Source organism: Zalophus californianus, chromosome 16 (genome assembly GCF_009762305.2).
Source record: "Zalophus californianus isolate mZalCal1 chromosome 16, mZalCal1.pri.v2, whole genome shotgun sequence".
Taxonomy (NCBI): domain Eukaryota; kingdom Metazoa; phylum Chordata; class Mammalia; order Carnivora; family Otariidae; genus Zalophus; species Zalophus californianus.
In genome coordinates this window covers 15,885,058-15,902,311 of record NC_045610.1, presented here as the reverse complement: position 1 = coordinate 15,902,311, position 17,254 = coordinate 15,885,058, and the positions used below count along the sequence as shown (strand labels likewise).

General features: G+C 46.5%; 1 protein-coding gene across 3 annotated transcripts in view; it reads left to right on the top strand.

Moving 5' to 3' along the window:
• VPS53 (VPS53 subunit of GARP complex) overlaps positions 1-12,039 on the top strand; it is a 139,225-nt gene extending 127,186 nt beyond the window's left edge. For 2 of the 3 annotated variants that reach the window (XM_027625519.1, XM_027625520.1), the window contains 3 exons: positions 6,172-6,309; positions 7,828-7,932; positions 8,451-9,300. In XM_027625519.1, coding sequence (XP_027481320.1) covers positions 6,172-6,309; positions 7,828-7,932; positions 8,451-8,621 — 414 coding nt within the window. In that variant the 3' untranslated portion in view covers positions 8,622-9,300. Of the gene's footprint in view, positions 1-6,171; positions 6,310-7,827; positions 7,933-8,450 lie in introns of all 3 variants that reach the window. The other variant, XM_027625518.2, reaches the window with a different exon arrangement.
• The last annotated feature ends 5,215 nt before the right edge of the window (positions 12,040-17,254 follow it).

Sequence of the window (17,254 nt, the reverse complement as noted above, 5' to 3'; positions counted from 1 at the left end):
GATTGTTTCCAGTCTTTTGCTTTTACAAACAGTGGATGCAGGGAACATTTTTCACATGGGCAAGAATTTCTCTAAAGGATATAAGTGTGAGGGCTGTGTTATGGGTTATGCACATCCCCAGGTAGGAAAACATTACTGAATTCCCCCCAAAGTGCTTTAACTTGTACTCTTACCACAAGTGTGAATTTCATTGCACTACATGCATGCCAACATTTGGTATTATCAGTCTTTTTACTTTTGCCTCTCTGATGATTATGAAACAGTATAAAATTGTGTTTTTAATTTGCATTCACTGGATTACTAATAATGTCAAGTATCATATCAGATGCCTCGTGAGCACTTGAGTTTCTGCTTTTGTGAATTGCCTGTTCAAATCTTTGCCCCACTGTTGGTGTTACTATTGCTATTGGGGTTGCTGATCTTTTTTGTTGTTGTTGCTTTGTAGGAATCTTTTTTTTTTTTTAAAGATTTTATTTATTTATTCATGAGAGACAGAGGGAGAGAGAGAGAGAGAGAGAGAAGCAGAGGGAGAAGCAGGCTCCCAAGGAGCAGGGAGCCCGATGCGGGACTCGATCCCAGGACCCTGGGATCATGACCTGAGCCGAAGGCAGACGCTTAACCATCTGAGCCACCCAGGGGCCCCGCTTTGTAGGAATCTTTATGTATTCTGAATATTACTCCTTTGCCAGTACTGCAGATACCCTTTTCTGGTTTGTGTCTTTCCTTTGTTTATGTACGTTTTGATATAGCCTCATTTTAAGGTAATAGATTTTTCAATCTCTCCTGTTTCACATTCTCCTCTACCTATAAGTAATATCTTTGTTTTCTTCTTAAAGTTTTTCTGTTCATATCTGTGTTTTTAATCTACCTGGGATTTAGCATGCTTATTCTTTAGAGGCATGTATTGGGTTCCCTCTGAGCAAAAGCAGTGATCATTTCTAGTGGGCTCTGAGAAGTGTTCTGATGCTGGGCTCCTCGTATAGGCCTCAGGCAGTCTATCATCTCTCCTGTGCATGCTTAGGTACTTTACTCTCTAAACCCGTGGCCTTTTCAAAAAACAGATAGTAGGAGAATCAGAATTTTCATCTCTGGAAACCAAGAAGAGTTAAAAATGTCCTAGGTGGAATGACTGACAGAGGTTTAACGAGCCACACTACTACATGGAATTATTCTTTCCTTAGTGTAGCTTACTCACCAGTTTTTTTTTAATTAAGGCTTTATGTTTTTTAGGGCAGTTTAAGGCCCACAACAAAACTGAGGGGCAGGTACAGAGAGTTCCCAAATGCCTCCCTGCCCCCACAGAAGCATAGCCTCTCATCCATTATCAATATCCTGTACCAGATTGGTACGTTTGTTCCAATTGCTGAACCTACACTGACACATCATCATCACTCAGAGTCTGTAGTTTACATTATGGTTCACTCTTGGTGTTACATTCTATGGGTTCAGAAAAGTGTATCATGACATGTATCCATCATTATGGTATCATACAGAGTAGTTTCACTGCCCTAAAAATCCTCTGCACTCCACCTATCCATCCCATCCACCACCCCCAATTCATGGCCACCACTGATCTCTGTACTTTTTCCATAGTTTTGCCTTTTCTAGAATGTCATATAGTTGTAATCATATAGTATATAGCCTTTTCAGATTGGCTTCTTTCACTTAGTAGTATGCATTTAAAGTTCCTCCATGTCTTTTCATGGCTTTATAGCTCATTTCTGCTTAGCACTGAATAATATTCCATTGTCTGGATTACCACAGTTTATTCAGCTACTAAAGGACCTCTTGGTCGGTTCCAAGTTTTGGCAGTTATGAATAAACCTGTTAGAAACATCTGTATATACGTTTTTGTGTGGACATATGTTTTCAACTCCTTTAGGTAAACAACGTAGGAACACTATTACTGGGTTGTTTGGTAAAGTATGTTTGGTTTTGTAAGAAACCACCAAACTATTTTCCAAAGTGGCTGTGCCATTTTGCATTCCCACCAACGAGTGAGAGTTCCTGTTGCTCCACATCCTCATCAGCATTTGGTGTTGTCAGTGTTCTGGATTTTGGCCATTCTAATAGATGTGTAGTGGTATCTTGTTGGTTTAATTTGCATTTCCCTGGTGACAGATAATGTGGAGCATATTTACAAATGCTTATTTGCCATCTGTGTATCTTCTTTTGTGAGGTGTCTATAAGGTCTTTGGCCCTTTTTTTTTAATTAATTAATTTATTTATTTATTTATTTATTTATTTTAAGATTTTCTTATATATTCATTTGCAAGAGAGGGCGAGAGCACCAGCAGAGGGGAGAGGCAGAGGGAGAAGCAGGCTCCCCGCTGAGCAGGGAGCCCAATGCAGGCCGGATCCCAGGACCTGGAGATAATGACTTGAACCGAAGGCAGATGCTTAACCATCTAAGCCACTTAGGTGCCCCTTGCCCATTTTTTAAGTTGGGTTGTTTTCTTATTGTTGAGTTTTAAGAGTTCTTTATATATTTTATATAACAGTCCCTTATCACATATGTCTTTTGCAAAAAATGTTTTTTCCCAGTCTGTGGCTTGTCTTCTCATTCCCTTGATACTGTCTTTTGCAGAGCAGAAGTTTTTCATTTTAATGAAGTCCAGCTTATCACTGACTTCTTTCATGGATCATGTCCTTGGTGTTATGTGTATAAACAATCATCACCATACCCAAGGTCATCTAGGTTTTCTCCTATGTTATCTTCTAGGAGTTTTCTAGTTTTGTGTTTTACAGTTAGGTCGGTGATCCATTCTGAATTTTTGTGAAGGGTGGAAGGTCTTTCTCTAGGTTCATTTTCTTTGCACGTGGATGTCCAGTTGTTCCAGCACAATTTGTTGAAAAGACGGTCTTTGCTCCACTGTATTGCTTTTGCTCCTTTGTGAAAGATCAGTCGGCTGTATTTGTGTATTCTGCTTCATTGATCTGTTTGTCTGTTCTTCACCGACACTACACCGTCTTCATTACTGAAGCTTGATAATAAATCCTGAAGTAAGGTAGTGTCACTCCTCCCACTTTGTTCTCCTCCTTCAATAATGTGTTGACTAGTCTGGGTCTTTTGCTTCTGCATATAAACTTTAGAATCCGTTTGTCAACACCTCACCGTTTTTTGAGAGCAATATTTCTACTAAGTAATTCCAAGTAAAACATAGATGTCTTCTCCAAACTTTTATACTATTATCAAAATTATAATCACATGACCATTAAGTCAATGGTGTCTCTCATTAATGAGTTTATCTTACCTTTAGTTGGTTATTCTCCTGTCCATAGCAAAACACAGGGGGATGAGAAAGCAGCATCCTAGGCCCTAAGGGCTCCCATTCCGTCCCTGCTCTGTATAGTTATGAAAGGCTTTCTGAGAGGAGCGGCAGTGGCAGAAAAAGCAGGCCTTGTCCTAAACATAAGATTGATTCACCAGCAGAGTGCGGGACGCTGGGGTGGCTCAGTCGGTTAAGCGTCTGCCTTCAGCTCAGGTCATGATCCCGGGGTCCTGGGATTGAGCCCCGCGTTGGGCTCCCTGCTCAGCGGGGAGCCTGCTTCTCCCTCTCCCTCTGCCTGCCGCTCCCCCTGCTTGTGCTCTCTCTCTGTCAAATAAATAGAATCTTTTAAAAATGTTAAAAAAAAAAAAAAGATTCACCATCAGAGCAGTGGTCTGTCACCCCACTGCCACCTTTGGTGGGTATGTGATTCTCTTCTCTTAAGCTGCCAGACCAGGCCAGAGTGTATATGCCCTCAGAGGCTTCAGCCATTTCCCTGCCACCTGCTTGCCAACAGCGCAGCTGCTTAGCGGTACGTGTGGAATCAGCAGGAAACAGTGTGAACTCTAAGCCAACACTGTTCCATAGCACGGCTCAGGGCAGCAGGAAATGGAGATCCAGCATCCTGTCCACCTCATCATCCAACACCTGTCCATCATGTGAGATACATCTAACCCCTATCCATTGTGTGACATACTTTCAGCAAGTTATTTAACCTCTAGAACTTTGATTTTGTCATCTATAAAATGGGAACAATAAATACCTATGGGGCAGGCTCTTGTAAAGATTAAATGAGATGAAACATCCCTAGCATCTTTCCTGGCAGTTGGTGGTCAATCAGGAAGGTTAATATCCTTCCAAATAATTGGCATCCAGAGAACGGAAGGAAGGAACAAAGGAACGAAGGAAGGAAAAGGCAGATTGTTACCAAGATACTGATGTTTAAATTTGGTTTCATCTTCTACATCCTCACTAACATCCAAAAAATACAGCAATACTGGGGCATCTGGCTGGCTCAGTCAGTGAAGTGTGCAATTCTTGAGCTCAGAATCTTGAGTCCAAGCTCCATATTGGGCATAGAGCTTGCTTTAAAGAAGAAAATTATGATCTCTCTCTCTACACACACACACACACACACACACACACACACACACACACACACACACACACACACACACACACACACACACACACACACACACACACACACACACACACACACACACACACACACACACACCAATGCCAAGTTACCATCTTTTGCCTGTTGAATAAGCAAGATTTTTATGACAGTTTTCAGTGCTGATGAGGGTGTAGCCTGCACTTCTGGCAGATACGTGAATAGGTGCACACTCCATCTGAAAAGCAGTTCGAGATACATATCAAAAACCTTCCAATGTCCTTATCCTTTGGTCTGTCCCAAAGACTCTCCTGAGGAAATGCCTTTGATAGACCTAGAATTAGTATGTGCAAAGTTGTTTGCCACAGCATTCATTATTTATAGTAGTAAAAATCTAGGGGTGCCTGGGTGACTCAGTTGTGTCCAACTCTTGATTTCAGCTCGGGTAGTGATCTCAAGGTCATGGGATCAAGCCCTCCCTCGGGCTCTATGCTCAGTGCAGTCTACTTGTCCCTGTCTCTGCGCCTCCCCGTGCTCATTCTCTGTCTCTAAAATAAATAAAATCTTAAAATAAATAAAGTTTTGTACACACACACCATAGAGTATGTATAGCCATTAAAAATAGTTTTTAAGGGCGCCTGGGTGGCTCAGTTGGTTAAGCGACTGCCTTCAGCTCAGGTCATGATCCCGGAGTTCTAGGATCGAGTCCCGCATCGGGCTCCCTGCTCAGCAAGGAGCCTGCTTCTCCCTCTGACCCATCCCCCTCTCATGTGCTCTCTCTCATTCTCGCTCTCTCAAATAAATAAATAAATCTTTAAAAAAAAATAGTTTTTAAGACTGCCAAGATGGATGGGGCGCCTGGGTGGCTCAGTCGTTAAGCGTCTGCATTCAGCTCAGGTCATGATCCCAGGGTCCTGGGATCGAGCCCTGCCTTGGGCTCTCTGCTCAGTGGGAAGCCTGCTTCTCCCTCTCCCACGCCCCCTGCTTGTGTTCCCGCTCTCGCTGTGTCTCTCTCTGTCAAAGAAATAAATAAAATCTTTAAAAAAAAAAAAAAGACTGCCAAGATGGGAAAATAAAATACAAAAAACTTCATATATTATCTGGGAAAACCAGGTTATAAAACTGTATATATACTATGATTCTAACTTAGTGGGGTTTTTTTTTATTATTTTATTTTATTTTATTTTATTTTATTTTTTAAAGTAGGCTCCATGCCCAGCATGGAGCCCAACACAGGGCTTGAAGTCATGGCCCTGAGATAAAGACCTGAGCTGAGATCAAGAGTCAGATGCTTAACTGACTGAGCCACCCAGGGGCCCTTCTAGTTTAGTTTTGTATACACACACATAGACTGGCAGGAATTATACCACATCTTTTTTCTAGCTTTATTGAGATACAATTGACATATAACACTGTGTAAGTCTAAAAGTACAGTGTGTTGATTTGATACATTTATATATTGCAAAATGATTTCCACCACAGCATTAGTTAACACCTCCATCCTATCACATAATTACCATTTCTATTTTGTGGTGAGAACATTGAAGATCTACTCTCTTACCAACTTTCAGAGGACTGGACCACATTTAGCTATGTCTTCCGTGTTTTTCCCTGGACAGTAGGAGTTGTAATGAATGTTTTTTCTTTCATATTTGTGTTTATTTTCCAAATTCTCTCCAATGTATTACATTTTAAATCGGGAAAATGGTATTAATTGGCATAGGTATACTAAGCATTGTGTCCCTCTGAAGTGGTTAGTAATATTCTGCTTCATTCCCACAGCTGTTGCTGGACACCCATTCCTTGAAGATGGTCCTGCTCGATCTACCTTCCATTGGCTCACAGGTGGTGAGGAAAGCACCTGCCAGTTACACTAAGATTGTTGTGAAAGGCATGACTCGGGCGGAAATGATACTCAAGGTGGGGCTTGTATCTTCCTCAGGGTTTCTGTTAAAAGGGGCTGGTTATCTGATGACTTATTCCAAGTAGTACTGGTTTTGGAAAGTATCGATCAGGGCCTGTGTCCGTCAGTCCCAAAGGATTGTCCACATTCTCTGACTGGACTAGATTTTGGCCTCATCAGATATTGTTGAAAGTCAATGGACAGTTACTCAGGGGATCAGTAATTCTTTCTGACAAATGAATTTTTCTTTGCAAAGAGATTCTCTTGTAGTGGGATTTGGCCAAGATTGGAAATTAGGTGGGTTGTCGCGGTGAATCAGTGTCTCAGTCAAGAATCTCTTTGCTTCTCAGCAGGAATTTCCAGCCCAGGTATCAGTTACTCCCTTCCACATAAACCTCTTCAGCTTTCTATACTCTGCAGCTTTCCAGGAACTCCAAACAGATGTTGCAGTAATTGAATCTAATCAACAAATGGGCTTTCTAAAGCCCCATTTAACAAATTATTATATGTGGGTGATGATGTTGAAAATGTCTGAAGCCTTGAGCACCTGCATCTGATTTTCACCTGCCCTTGAGAAGGGGGTGGGGGGGGGCCTCTTGAGGGAGGGGAGAAGGCTGGAGAACAAATGGAAATGTCATGAAATGTTCCTAAAAGTGCACGGCCTGCAGGCTCGTCAGGTCTGTCTCCCAAACAGAATGGCTCAAATGATGGCAGGAGTGAAAAGTAGCTATGGGACCTGAGACATCCACGGGACCAGGTGAGGGTCCGGCCTGAGGAACTTGGAAGCAGCCTAATCCGATTCTCCCCACAGCTCTCTTCCTCACCGGGGAGGAGAGCGTGCAGCTTGGAAGCTGTCTGCAAGGAATTTCTGAGTGAACTACTCCTTCTTTGCCCCTCTGTGGTCCATTCTGAGGAGTTCAAAACAAAACCAGTCTGCTTCAAGAAGAAAATCAGACACTGCATTCCAAAACCAAATAGGAATGAATTTGAGGATCGCAATGCCATTTGTGTATTAATCGGCAGTTTAAACGATGTAGTTAAATGAAGTTCAGATTTTAATTCTTGAAGAGTGAGGCAGCTTTGGGATTTTTGTCCTTGGGAAAATCCACTTAGATCTATGGCTTTTGCGACCCATCCCTCAGGGATAAAGGTGCCTCGGGACAGAAGGAGCAGGTATCATGAACCCCTGTCTCCAAACAGTAAGACTCTCCAACAAGGTGTTTCACAAATGGTTCTGGTATGGGACCCACCCCGAGCCTTCTGAGTTAAAATCTCCAGGAGGGGGACATAGAAATCTGTTACTTAAAAAGCAATCCAGGTGGTATTTATGCTTTAGCAAATTTAAGAAACATGGCTCTCATTGAATTTTGAGATGAAATAGGCCATGGGGACATTTCTGAGCTTAGGGTTGCTATTGCTTAATGAAATCTTGCAGAGTCCGTTTCGTGGTCAGCTTGCAAGTAGGGAAAAATGATCACCTGCCTTGCAGTCATGACTTTTCCTGCAGGCCCACTCCTGTCTCTCTACCCTGGTAGGTAGTGATGGCCCCTCACGAACCATTGGTGGTGTTTGTTGACAACTATATCAAACTCCTTACGGACTGCAACACAGAAACCTTCCAGAAGATACTGGACATGAAGGTTAGTTCAGTGCCTTGTTTGGTCCACACTTGCACACCTTTGTCACACTCAGTGGTTCTTAACGGGGGGGGGGGGGGGGGGGGGGGGGGGATATGGGCTCCTGGGAAGCTTTCTCAAAGTGCATATGCCTGACCCCATGCTGCAAACCAGATTCTAAGAAGTCTTCTGAGGAGTAGGATCCCAGGCAAAATAACTTCCTGATGCTGCTGGTACCTCCATGCCCCTTCAAGAACCAGGAGGCTGGGGGCAGAAGGAGTGCAGTGGAGAGGACTAGTACCCTTCCCCACGCTGTCCCTTCTCTCTCGACCCCTTCTTTCTCTCCTTTCCTTTTATCTGTTTTTCCTCCCTCTGCTTTTCTCCCAGGCTACTACTGGGCAGGGCTGGTAACTCCCCTGAAGAAAGTGTTCGTCCTCAGCCTAGAGTAATTATGCAGTTCTCACAACCAGCTGCTACACTTTCCCCTCAGGTCTTTCTGGGGCCAGATTTCATGATTATCCTCCTTTGTCTTTCAACCTCAGGGGCTGAAGAGAAGCGAGCAGAGCAGCATGCTGGAACTGTTGCGCCAGAGGCTACCTGCCCCGCCTTCAGGGCCAGAAGGCTCCAGCTCACTGTCCCTACTGGCTCCGACACCAGAACAGGAATCATCTCGTATCCGCAAGCTAGAGAAACTGATTAAAAAGAGACTGTAGGAGCTTACAGAGGGCACTTTTCTCCCCTGACCCGTGACCCTCAGCACCCCATTGCCTGGAAGCCCCCCCCACCTCTCCTGTGCTCCCCCTGACTTTCAGATCATCAGTCTTGAAACTTCCTGGGACATTTGGGTTGTTCATGAGTCTTCCCCATGACCTGTCTTGATTCGCGTCCTGATCAAGAAGCCAAGCAAGGGCAGGGTGATGAAAAGCCTCCTTAGTTGGTCCCGGATTCCTGCAGCAGAGGCAGTCGTGGGCGAAAGGGCCCTGCAGTCCATTTGTGTTCCACCCGTCCAGTTGTTACTGGCCTCGCTGCCTCACCTCTGCAGTCACATCGCCCGGCATGTGGCCCCATCTCCCGTGCCTGTGCAGGCAACTTGGGTGAGAAACCCTGGATCTCCCCCCTTCCATCTGCTGCTGTTTGAGGTTACCTCTGCAGCCAGGCCCTAAGATTTGTCCTCCCTGCTCCATGGGCTTGGCTCTGGGGCCCGAGTTGGCAAATGACAGGTGGAGGACATTGGCCTTGCCTTATGAAGGCAGTGGAGGCAGGAGCACTCTTCCTTGTAGATCCATTTCCTCGTACGTATTGTCATGACTGGGCCAGTGCATTCTTCCCGTTTCTCCCTAACGCACAGTCCTCTGTATACATCCAAGGAGAAATTCCCACTGTATCTCTCACCCAGGAAGATTGTGTGTGCTAGGCCTTGGAAGCAGGTGTCCTCTGTGCCATGGGGCTCCTTGCTTGGGGGTGGGGGTAGACCCATATCTGCACACTCAGTGCATGATGTAAGCAGATTATTTTCTCCATTTCTTTATTCCCACCCTGCTCCTGACTTCTAGAGGAGGGATTGCCTTCTGTGAAGAGAAACTAAGATGTTTTCCTAGAAAGATTGTCCTAGGCTTTCTCCTCAGATGAAGCTGTGGGACAGTGCAGGAGGCCTGGGCCCTCTAATCCCCTTCCTGCCCATTTATTTTCAAGCCCAAATTACTTTCCAGAATGATCTGAAACAACAAAGGTGATGTGAAGTGCCAGAATGACATATGACTTTATTACTAACGGGAAAGAACCCAGGGCCATGGCTACCTTGGGAACAGAATGTTGACCTTAAACACATGCTCAGAGCCTGGCCCAGCCCAGAACACACCCCCACCCCTGACCCTGGCCGGCCCGTCCTGCCCAGTGGCACGCAGCCAGCACAGCTTGGCAGAAGAGAACCTCCTAGAACTGCCTCAGTCCTCACATGGTCCTGCAGTGCAAGAATGGGCAGCGTTATCAGGTAGCTGCCCTGATTTGCCAGGTTCACAGGGACCCCGAACCCCAGCTCACCGTGCCCACAGCCTCGGGGGGGGCCCACTGTTGGTGTAGGCATTCTTCGGGAATTTGGAACAAGTTGCTGGCCAGGTGGGGAGAGAGCTGAGGAGGAAGGAGGAGCTCTTTACAGAGAAGGCACATAACAGGCCTGGGGATAAAATTGGGATATCAAATAGCACTCAGAAATGGGTTTTCAGGGGCGCCTGGGTGGCTCAGTTGGTTAAGCAACTGCCTTCGGCTCAGGTCGTGATCCTGGAGTCCTGAGATCGAGTCCTGCATCGGGCTCCCTGCTCAGCGGGGAGTCTGCTGCTCCCTCTGACCCTCTTCCCTCTCGTGCTATCTCTCATTCTCTCTCTCTCAAATAAATAAATAAAATCTTTAAAAAAAATTAAAATAAAATAAAAATAAAAAGAAATGAGTTTTCAGGATAGAGGAAGTTTCCTGAAAATCCATACAAGTTGTGATAGCCACACAGGAGGACACTTTAAGGTCTGAAAATCAGACCAGGAACTGATGATTTCCCCCCTTTTTGTTCTCCAATCCCCTTCCCTCTCCTTTAACCTCTTCCCAGACTCTGTCCATAGGCCCCAGCTTTGATCCTGAGCCCCGTTTCTTCCTCAGCTTCCAGGCTCCTCTTGCTTGTCCGTGTGACTCTGACATACTGAGCATCTCAAACTCAACAGCGCTGAGAAGAAAGTGCGGCCCTTGGCTGAGCTCTCAGGAAAAGCTTGCTAAATAAGGAAAAGGCAGATAGGGTGGGGAGGGGATTGGGCAAGCATGCGGGCTGAGCAGCCGGCAAGACTTCACTTTGCCGGGACAGCTGCCGTCTCACTCCGGTGACGTCCTACCGCCCGCACTAATGGAGGTTAACCTCTCTTCCTGCTCTTGAAAGAAGGGCCGATGGGCCCATCTGCAAACGGCACAACCATTTGGGCCAGCCGTCGTCAACCTGGGGAGCCGGGGAAGCCAGTGGACTCCACCTGGTTCTTGTCCCTCTCGGTGTTTATAGATGCACACTTCTCTTTTTGGTTCATTCCTGGGGAGTCGTTTTCTGGACATCTCCGTAACGCATTGAGATGTCAAGCCACTGTTTTCTCCCAGTTGGTGGTCACAGCCAGGGAAGTTGCTTTCTTGATTTATTACATTGTCAGGAATCTCCAAGGAGCTAACAGATGTCAGTAGGAGTTATGTTAAATGTCTCATTGATGGGGTCTGAATGCTGTGTATGCCTCCTTTAAAGACAGAGCACGTTTCTCGACGGAGGTGGGGGGCGGGGAACGCATCAGAATCCCCTGGGGCCTTTTTACACGTATAGTTGTCTGGAGATTCTGAATCCGTATGTCTGGAGTGGGGCCAGGCATAGAAGTAATTCTAATGTTTACCCCTTTGTTAAAAACCTGCAATAGAGAGAAATTTGCTTTATCACAGTGTTCCTGTAGCACATTTTCATAAATGTGTATTTTTCCTGGCTCTCTAAGCGAGTATAATTCCTATACAATTGAGCTGGTACCAACATGGTAAAGATTCATTGCTAATATCCAACAGCTTTAATTTTAAGCTTGTGTTGATGATAGGGATCATGCCAGAATTGTGCTGTCCCCATACAGACTAGAATTCTTAAAGTTTTGACAACGAAGCCCCAAACAGAGATTTGTTCTATTACTGTCACTTCAAAATAACATGAAGGAGGACTCACTGGTAAAAACTGTAACAAACAACACTGTTATTCAGCTAAATTAGATATTGTACCCATTCCTCCCCCCGCTTTCTCTCTTTAAAAAAAAAAAAACTTTGAAGACACTTTATGTGGTTAAAATAAATATTAATAATTTATGATTGATAAAGATCTGCTGTTCTTCCTACGGACAGACTTCCTGATAGCTGGCTTAGAGGTGCCCAGTCTGGAGAAAGTTCCGTTTGGATCATAACAGTGAGACAGGAACCACAATGGACAGAGTTCAATTGAAATCCAAGTTCAGTTCTGGAATTGAAACTGTCACCACTCCTCCCTCTCTTAAAGAACAAAGAACTAGGGATGCCTGGGTGGCTCAGTCGGTTAAGCGTCTGCCTTCGGCTCAGGTCATGATCCCAGGGTCCTGGGATCGAGTCCCACATCGGACTCCTTGCTCAGCAAGGAGCCTGCTTCTCCCTCTGCCTGCCTCTGTCTCTCTCTGATAAATAAATAAAATCTTTAAAAAAAAAAAAAAAAACAAAGAACTAGTACCTAGGACTTTTCCTGCCCCCCAGAGAAAGATGCCTGGTCTCTCATGCCTAGGATGGCTCTTCGGTGCTGATCAAACGGACTGAGAGCAGACTGCCAAAGACCAGGGTGACAGTTACGGGTGGACGGGGGCGAGCAAGCAGGGGCGGCTGCTGCCTGAGGGGAACTATTACCCCGGCCCATCCTGGATTGCTGTTGCACAAGGAAATCTAGTCCCCCCTGTTTGTGGAATGCTAAGGCCACAGCTGAAAATGTAATTCCTCTCCCTAGGAAGAGAAATCTCCAAAATAACTAGCTTGCTGATGGTGAAAGCAGGGGTTTCACACTTCTGATCTACTCCAAGTCAGATTTCTAAAAATAAAATCATTAGAACTGCATTGGGCCACTTAAACAATAGCCTTGGAAACATGGCCACATGAAAAGCTGGAGTGCAGAAAGAGTCCGTGTTACAAATCCAAATTTCCAGTCTCATTCTAGTATTTATCAAAAGAGATAGTCTCTCAGACCCTCAAAGTTCTATACCTTTGGGAGATATCAATTTCCTTAAAATAAAGGGACTGCTTTTTGTGTAAATATCTTTCATTTCCCCCATCTGGAAGTGATTTCTCGGTGCATATTGGAGCATGAAGTACTACAGTTAATTAAAGCATTACTGAATGTCATTTGCTAGGGTGTATTTCCTCACTGTTGACAGAAAACAGAACGGACCATAGGAAAGAATCAGGAAGCCCATAAGCCGTGGGCCCCCCGCAGCGTTTCCCCTGCCCCCTGCCCAAGACGGGGCCCTTCCCTGACAACCAAAGGGAGCAATGCCTGAAGACAGCCCTGCTCGTCGGCAGGGTCCTAGCATGTCCGGGCTGTGCGGACACCCTCTATAAATATGTATAAAGTGTGCTGCTTCCAATTTGGAACCCTTCCTGTGCCCTGAATTTCTATCCTGTTGACTTTCCCTTCTCCACCGTGCTGTTCCAGTCATAGCCTGCTTTTCCATGTGACTGCAAAGGAGTTCTCTCCTGTACACAGTAAGTTAATCCTGTTTCCTTAATAACTGGGTGGGCATTTTGCAGTGAACTTCTTGGGAAGTCTGGTGTTTCTTTCAGCAGTGGAAAATCTGTTGCAGCCCTTCATTCAGTTGGCTTGGAGATCATTACCTAGTTTCCATTATTTTCACCAGCTCCCCACTTCAACAGGGTGCCCAGAGATCAAGCTGATGAAAAAAGAAACCTTTCCTTATAACCCTCCAGAAGGGCAGGGCAGGCCGGTTCACCTGCCTGGTTCTCTTCCTGCTCACCTACACAACCAGCCGTGGGAGACCCCCGGAGAGCAGCAGGATGGGAAGAAGGTGTCCATTTGAAACACAAGCAGCCCAACACTGGAAACTTCCACAGAAGACCTAGTCTCCAGGTCTGGTTCTGGTACTTTGACGTCGGATGAGTCTTTGGTCCTCTGACCCTTAGTATCCAGGGTCTGTAAAAAGGAATTATTTCTTTAAGATTTATTTATTTATTTATTTGACACAGAGAATGAGCACAAGCAGGGGGAGCAGCAGGCAGAGGGAGAGAGAGAAGCAGGCTCCCCGATGAGCAAGGAGCCCGACGCAGGGCTCGGTCCCAGGACCCGGGGATCATGACCTGAGCCGAAGGCAGACGCCCAACCGATTGAGCCACCCAGGCGCCCCTGTAAAAGGGAATTATGATGAATCGGGCTGTGTAGATTGCCTAAGACTAGGCAGCGTGCACACGCTCGGTGTGAAGTAGGAAGCGTTCATTATCACTGGCCAGGCCTGAACCACCGGCAGCTGGCCTGGCTGGATGGTGGGTGGCCATAGGGCTTGTTCTGTCCCTGGACTGACTTGAACAAAATGGCCCATGCCCAACATAACTGTGCTGCTCTGCGCCTGAGGCGGGCGTCGGAATAACTAGTCCTTGCCTTTTTGGGTCGTGTTCGAGATACACAACTTACTCAAAAGCTTGAGGACTCTCCGAACCCTATAATCCCCTTGCCCTAGCAGCTGCTATTTTCACAGTCTTTAGGGATAAACCTACAGACACGGAGAAGAGAGCTTCCTCCCTCCCTCCTGTTGGCTGGGCCGCCTGTTGTGGAAAATGTGGCATGTTTCCCCTGAATGCAAATTAGAAGGGCTGCCAAAGGCTGCCCTCCCAACGAATTCTTTAGATATGGTGCCTGGTGTCTACAGACCAGACTTCAACTGGCCATTCATGGCAGGCAGGGACAAAACTCTTGCCTGCCCACTTCCCCTCCCCCCCTTACCTACAGTGACCACAAAACTACGGAAGAATATCTTGGGACAGACAGAGGTTCACCAGCTATTGGGTTTACTTTACAGTTTGCCTTTCAAAGAAGTCTAGACATTTCCCAAGGCCAGCTGAATCCCTGTAAGCTGGGCTTTCAGTTTCCTTTGGGGATATTGATACAGAGAGTGCTAAGTGATAGAGCGATATTAAAGTTAAACAGGGTTCGGGGCCTTGTCCCCTGGGAATGTTTATCGCTTAATCTGAGGGCTCTGGTAGCTTCTGCTCAGTAATCAAATGGAATCTGTGCGATTGCCGGGCCTCCTTCTGTTTGGGGTAATTTTTCAAAAGTGCAAAATTAAGAACAGCTTCTCAAACAACTTCCCTTTCCTTCTGAGGCCAAGACAAGTATTTGCAAAGCGGGCCACAACTTTCAGGGGTACCAGGTGAAATGGGGGAGAGAAACTCTATCTTCTTGTGCTTGTTTGTTTTGTGCTGATGGAGAAGGGAAGGGACCAGCAGCTGGAGAGCCTGCATTCCACAGAATTCTTCACAAACAAAAGCCCTGTGGTGGCGCTGCCTAGCGTAGCCCCTGAAGAGGATTAACAGGCAGATGGAGAAATAGAACATATTGTATAAAGAAAACATGAGTTCACACAGAGACACCCCACAACCTCATACCCTGTTGCGTCCCTGGCACGGCTCTTTAGGGTTCGAAGTGTTGGCACCTCAGCTCGCAGGCTCAGTTGTCAGAGGAGGGCACTGACTGTAGGTGAGGGCCTGTTGGTTCAGCCCGGGCCCTTGGCTGCAGCCTGGCTACTGTCTGGCAGGCACGTTAATACCTTTGATCATGAGACTGAGAGGTCTGCGCTGATCCAATCCTATCTGTATCTGGGCGGGAACTAGTCACTGAGGATTTACTGCGCCCTGAATACATGGTGATATCTCGGGGGATCCAAATCCCTGTGAAGTAGGTATGATCCACTCCATTTTATAGATGTGGAGCTGGAGGCCGGGAGGGCAAATGCCACCGAGGCTGTGTGGCTGGTAGGCGGTGGTGCGCGGGCTTGACTCCGGCCTCCATCCACACATGCTCTTTTTTTTTTTTTTTAAAGATTTATTTATTTGAGAGCGAGAATGAGAGAGAGAGAGAGCGAGCATGAGAGGGGGGAGGGTCCGAGGGAGAAGCAGACTCCCCGCCGAGCAGGGAGCACGATGTGGGACTCGATCCCGGGACTCCAGGATCATGACCTGAGCCGAAGGCAGTCGCTTAACCGACTGAGCCACCCAGGCGCCCTGTGCACATGCTCTTTGTGCTACATCTGTGGTTTGCAAATGTACGAGACACAATTTTACATGGGGCTTTCACTCTACAAAACAGAAGCGTTTTATTAACGTATTTTCCGAGTTCAAATAACTTTCGAGGCAAATCAGTGAGAACATTGGAACTATTTCATTAAATAGAAAGCATTTTATTTTTTTAATGGAAGTTTTTTTTTTTTAAGATTTTATTTGTCAGAGAGAGAGAGAGAACACAGCAGGGGGAGGGGCAGAGGGAGAAGCAGACTCCCCACTGAGCAGGGAGCCCGATGTGGGGCTCCATCCCAGGACCCCGAGATCATGACCTGAGCCAAAGGTAGATGCTTACGCCACTGAGCCACCCAGGTATCCCAATAGAAAGCATTTTAAATCCAAGGTTAGGGATGACAGTTTATGTGCATCAATCCCAGCATCCAGTTTACTTCTGTGTTTGGCTTTGGTTGCACAGAATACAGAAATCTTGGGACGCCTGGGTGGCTCAGTTGGTTAAGCTTCTGCCTTCCGCTCAGGTCATGATCCCAGGGTCCTGGGATCAAGCCCTGCATCGGGCTCCCTGCTCTGTGGGAAGCCTGCTTCTCCCTCTCCCTCTGCCTGCCGCTCCCCCTGCTTGTGCTCGCTCTCCTTCTCTGACAAATAAATAAACAAAATCTTAAAAAAAAAAAAGGATTTCATCCAGCTTAGAATCTGCAACTAACATCAGTTTTGTTTTAACAGCCCTCCTTCCAATCCCAGATATTCTTCAGTTACACAGGCATGACAAGGACTCTCGATCCTGAGGTCTCCGTGCGTGTGAGCAGCCCCAACAGCTCCCATTCAGGCACGGAGGGTCTGCATCATCACACATTTGCACCTGGAACACATCTGAGGACGTGTGTTGTGTTACTACAGACTCGAATGTTCAGTTATTAGAGAAGGTTTCAAATATGCACTCTGAATGGGAAGTTAGAATCGAACCTTCGCAGGGTTCCCTTGCCCCCAGAACACATCTGAAGAACTACAGAGTTCCCCAGAAGTCAGTCTGGAAGCTGCCGGCCTCATTTGTAGCTGCTGCACGTGGCTTCTCTGACCTTGGGGTGGAGTGGGGTGGGGCGGGGAGCAGTGTCACCTTTGCACGAGAAAGAGCACCATTTCAGTTGAAGTTCACTCCACGTTCAACAGCACAGCTGGGCTGGCCCCCAAATCCTGTGGGAATAGTAACCCTAGAGGCCACCTCCTGGGCTTAGCCTTGCCACCTTTAGAAAGGCCATCGGAAGGCGAGGAACCCCTGGTGCAAGGCAGCTGTGTTCTAAGAACAAAATAGTGCCCCTGGAATGAGCCGAGGAGGCGTGGGCACCATCCGAAGGGAAGCCCGTCTTCCTTCAAAACCCCCATGAGCCTCACATGTTACGCCCGGGGTCCCACATCCGCGCGTGCTGTGCTTCCCAAACGTCCCCGGACTCGAAACATAGAAATGAGAATATGTGTGCTCCCGTTCCTCCCACTGAGGCAACCCTGCTGAAGAGGGTGCTAGGGCCAGAGGTGATGGGTG